This window comes from Zingiber officinale, chromosome 1B (genome assembly GCF_018446385.1).
Source record: "Zingiber officinale cultivar Zhangliang chromosome 1B, Zo_v1.1, whole genome shotgun sequence".
NCBI classification, from domain to species: Eukaryota; Viridiplantae; Streptophyta; class Magnoliopsida; order Zingiberales; family Zingiberaceae; genus Zingiber; species Zingiber officinale.
The window spans coordinates 138701642-138707047 of NC_055986.1; the positions used below are offsets into that span (position 1 = coordinate 138701642).

At 33.8% G+C, this 5406-nt stretch overlaps 1 protein-coding gene across 1 annotated transcript; it reads left to right on the plus strand.

Moving 5' to 3' along the window:
- Positions 1-3802: 3802 nt before the first annotated feature.
- LOC122042670 lies at positions 3803-4861 on the plus strand. Its single transcript, XM_042602914.1, has 2 exons — positions 3803-3989; positions 4089-4861. The coding sequence occupies exons 1-2, from the start codon at positions 3803-3805 to the stop codon at positions 4859-4861; spliced, it is 960 nt and encodes a 319-aa protein (XP_042458848.1).
- The last annotated feature ends 545 nt before the right edge of the window (positions 4862-5406 follow it).

Sequence of the window (5406 nt, forward strand, 5' to 3'; positions counted from 1 at the left end):
TGTGACACCGATTAATAGTTGATAAACTTGTCAAAAGAAGTTGATTTGACAACCAAATAATGACTAGATAGCTGACCAAATAATAATTTACATAATGGTAGATTTCTATCTATTTTATCTTCCTTATTTTTAACAATTCCGAAGTGCCATGGACGCACACGAGCAACCGAATCACAGTGACTAGTCACCTCCTTGGCCCGTTCAACCAATTTTATCCTAGCGATCTGCCACCTTCTTGGCCACTCACGTGACCACATCGTGCGGCGGTCGCTGCCTGGGCACTGTCACCGCTCCTGAGGACGGCCCCTGGTCCTAAATCCGCCCCCGATAGAGGCAAAAGCTACGCCCCAGCTTCACTGACATGTTTACGTAAATAAAGGAACTTAATTTCTAATTTACCCGGTGCAATAGGGTTGTGCCTAGCCTAACACAGTTCTGACCACACATCACCAAATTATCTTAATCAAAATTTATTTTTTATAAATATTGTTATAATATTTGCAAAAATCTGATTCCTTGTCAACTTAATCATATAGATTATAGCGAGTTGGATGTCATGTTCTGCGTAAAGTTGATATGAACCTAACAAATCCATGCAATCGAAGACTTGGAGTACTAGAGTCCATGAAAGATTATAGATCTGAAAGTACATCCGATCTCTACGATCTCCAATAAGATAATAAGTTCTTGACTCATTCTAGCCATTCATAAGCACGAGCTTTGACTTAAAAAGTCAAAGTCATAAGTCACCAACGAAGCAAAGGTCAAGTTTGCCAGTTTGATCAGGACTATTATAATTGATCGATTACGGTGGCGGCGAAAATTCTGCTACTGCATGCTAAAAGAGCGCGCGTCGGCTCTCTTCGTCATCCTGGTCAGGTCATTCTCCTGCATCATAAATTAAGGCAAATGAAACCTGTAAATCAGTTTTGTCAATCGTTAAATGGCGATTACTGGGTGTTGATACTTGGTTGGCAGATTGATTAGCTGATTAACTAAAGTTGATCTTTTAATCATCACTACATACCTAAGACTTTTGATGCGTTGCATAAATAAAGTCAGGGTAATTGTCTGGTTGATATATTTTCCTGCAGACTAACTTCCACAAATAAATCAATGAAAGCAATATATTTTATACTACATGCCACCCTTGGCACAGTTTTTTCTTTGCGAAAAAAATATATATTTTGTCTTGGCACAATTAAGGTAGTAATTAATATCGATCAATTATGGTTAGCAAGACCAATTTGCTGTTGATATGTAGTTGAATCATGGCCCGCGAAGAGGCATCCTTATAATTATTTGTGAGTACTGTGTTACGTAAAAATTGTGATATTGTTAAAAAAAATACCGCGAGAGTAATAACTTGCTCAAATTCCTTTATACTCTGTTTTCATAATAAATAATAGACAGATGTAAAATTTACCTACATACCTTAAGTCGAATTTTCTTGCATGTTTGATTGCCATCTCAATATTTTGTAGAATTAATTTCTTCCATAGTTTTCTTGTATGTTTGTGTTTGTGATCTCACATTTTTTTAGTGTGATTTCAGATACCCTGAAGGTGAATGCTATTAATATTAAATTAAGAGGTGAAAGTGAGATATATATTAAAAAAATACATCTTAATTTTTTACATCTCTAAATTATAAGGGTTTTTTGTTAAATATATATATACGATGTTTTATACATTTAAGTGTAGTGTGTTGGTATTTAAGATTAGATCAAACTATTTCTCAAATGGTATCAAAGTCAGCTTCATTATCAAGACAAGCTCTGATGCCCCATGCCTATTTGCTTTTAATTGAAGTGAGTTCATTTTGCACCTTCCACATAACAACCGAACAAATCTATGAAACAAAGAGCATATTATTCTGCCACATCTAATATCAGCAATTCTATATATAATTGTATGATTGAATTGATCCACAAATACATACTACTATATACAATTAAGGTTCTACGGCCTTTGGAACTCTACATTATTATGCGACCTGATCCACGGGTATCCTCCGGAATGGCGTAAGCAGCATATTGGTTGGGCCAGCTCACTACTGCTTTCGCGCTCGTGTTATTTTCCTTTTTCTCCTCGGTCACGCTGAGGAACTCCACCATGGGCGGAGCCAGGGTGGGCTCCAGCCCCATCAATTTTAAAAAAAAAATCAGTCATATATTATTTTTTCCTTAATTATTTCTTATTTTTCCACGTGCATTTTTCATTAAATCAAAATTTTTAATTTTATTTAATTAAAATTTCAAAACATATGTCAATTTATTAGAAATTTTAATTCAATTAAAATTGTATAAACTTCACACACACTACTTATTTTTCCTCTTATCCGCATAGCCGCAAGTGTCGTCATTCTCCTACCCCTTATTTTTCCTCTTATCCGCAGAGCCGTAGCTGTGAAAGATTTTAATTTTGATCCTCTTTTTCCATCACTAGGTTCGAGTAGATCTGTTCATCTTTAGAATGGATTTCTTTGAACAATCGAGCTCCTTTCTCAGTGGCGTAATCTCTCAATTTTTGAAGATCTTTACATTATCATTCCCATGATATTTTATATTCATGTCCTATACAAGTGTTCGGTAGTAACTCGACGAGTACAAGCGCAGTATCCCTTCTCTCGAATAGCACACGATATCGGTACGACTATTGCCGTAGGTATAGTCAACTACTATTTTTTCTTTTAATAAAATCATTAAATTTATTAACAGATTTATTAATTAATTTGATTAGTTTTATTTATATAATTAATTTTTTTTTCTTTATTGTTTGCTTGATATTAACAAGTAGAGCTTCATATCATGTTATATTAGATTGATCACTAAGGAGTATTTTTTTCACCGATGATAATTTCTATATTTATTCACTTTAATATAGAAAATTCAAGGACTAAAGAAAAGAAAAACTATCAATTCATTTTTTAAAGCAAAAGAACAAATATCGACAAGTCAATGACATTCTCCATCTAATATTGATATATCAAATTCTAGTGATCAAGTAGATATTAGTTCTCTTGAGCCTGATTTAACATTACATACTCCGATATGGAAATATCCTATTAATCAAAGGGATGAAATTAGACGAGCTTATATCAAGATGACACAATATCAACCTATTAAGAATGAGTATCCACTGACCAAATTCGGAAGTCAAAATCGATGATTTCAAAGTCATTGGTTTAAAATGTTTACTTGGTTAGAGTACTCTCCTTCAAAAGGTGTTGCATTTTGCTTTTCATGTTTCTTATTTGAACATGAGCATCCTCGCAATTCTGCATTTACAACGGATGGATTCAAATATTGGAAGTGAGTTAATGATGGGGATAGATGCGCATTTTTGACGCATATAGGATGCAATACTTCACCACATAATAATGTTGTGGAATATCTTGATAATTTGATGAATATACCTCGTCATATTGACAAAGTGATGAATGCACAATCTTTAGAAGAAAAGCAGAAGAACAAATTGCGGCTTATAGCAATTATTGAAAGCATTCGATGACTCACTTTGCAAGCATGTGCATTTAGAGGGCATGATGATTCTCCATCTTCTAATAATCATGGAAATTTTATTGAGATGATAAAATTTATAGGGAAAATGAATGAGAGTATTGGGAGCATTGTCTTAGAGAAAGCTCAAAAAAAAATACAAAGTATACTTCACCGGATATTCAGAAAGATATCTTAAATATTCTTGCCAACCAAGTGAGAACCAAGATTCATAAAGAAATTGGGGATGTGAAATTTTGCATTTTAGTTGATGAAGCAAGAGATACATTTAACAAGGAGCAGATGACTATTGTATTGAGATTTGTAGATATTGATGGTTTTTTACAAGAGCGATTTTTCGCCATTGTACATGTAACTGATACAACTGCTGCAACACTTAAGAAAGAAATATCTGATGCACTTGGTCGTTATGACTTTCATATTCACAATATATGGGGACAAGGATATGATGGTGTTAGCAATATGCGTGGTTCTTGGAATTGATTACAAGCTCTTTTCTTAAAAGATTGTTCATGTGCATATTATGTACATTGTTTCAATCATCAATTTCAACTAGCATTAACTGCAGCTACTGAAAAAGAGGTATCCATTTGGTTATTCTTTTCAAAATTGAATTCAATTTGTAATCTCATTAATGCATCTCCTAAACGTCATGCTAAGTTACATCCTGCTCAAAGAATTGAAGTTGCACATATGATAGCTACTGGTGAACGTGATACCGGTAGAGGATGTAATCAAATTAGCAATTTTCTACTACCTGGAAAGACTCGTTGGAGTACTAATTTTGAGTCAATTTGTTGGATGATTGATATGTATAGCTCTGTGATTTCCGTGTTTGAAAAGATGGTGGTTGATGGGTCTTCTAACTCCATCCGTGGTGAAGCTAATGGTTTGTTGATTGCAATAAAGTCTTTTGATTTCATATTCATATTACACTTGATGCAAAAGATAATGGGGATAACAAATCTGCTTTGTAGAGCATTGCAAGAGAAATCTCTAGATATTTTAAATGCAATGGGCTCTATTTCAACTACTAAAATTTTGCTTCATACTTTAAGAGAAGAAGGTTTTGTTATTCTACTTAATTATGTGAAAGAAGTTTGTGCCAAATATGATATTGAGATACCTCATATGGAAGCTCGTTATAAATTTGCTACAGGTCGTTCTTGTCAACAAAATGACTCAATTACAGTTGAACACCACTATCAATTTGATGTATTTGTTGCTGCAATAGATTTTCAAATTGAAGAACTTAATAGTAGATTCAAAGATGAGACAGTCGAATTTCTTAAGCTTAGTTGTGCTTTGGAACCTAAAGAAACTTTTAAGCTTCTTAGGTGACGTTTGGTTTAGGGGTTTGGGAATGAGGGAATAGATTCATTCCCAAACTTTGTGTTTGGTTTATGAGAATGAAATCAAGATTTTGGAATGAAACCCAAAAACTTGGGTATAGATGAAACCCACCCTCTCCCACTACAAGAAAATAGATATTTTGCGACGATTTTTATCGTCGCTAATAATACTTTTTCGTTGCTAATAAATATTCGAGACGATAAAATTTCGTCGCTAGAGTCGTCGTTATAAGCTTGTCGTAAATATATATTAGCGACGAAATATGCTTATTTCGTCGCTATTGTTTTTGCGACGTTACACTATTGTCGCTAAAGTAAATTATTTCGCTGTAAACTATTTAGCGACGATTTAATGAATATCGTTGCTATAGTTATTGTTAACGACGAATTTATTTATTACGTCGCTAAAATATTAGCTATGATTTATATATATTCGTTGCTAAAAACTACGTCCCCAGTTTCGATATTTTCGGAATACAGGCAGGTTAGCGACGATTTTATGTTATTTCGTCGCTAATCCTAATCATTAGCGAC

Excerpts from the sequence above, each read along its gene's own strand:
- LOC122042670 (XM_042602914.1), top strand. The coding sequence starts at position 3,803 with ATGACTATTGTATTGAGATTTGTAGATATTGATGGTTTTTTACAAGAG. Across the intron at positions 3,990-4,088 it reads TGGTGTTAGCAATATGCGTG|CTACTGAAAAAGAGGTATCC; the intron begins GTTCTTGGAATT and ends CATTAACTGCAG.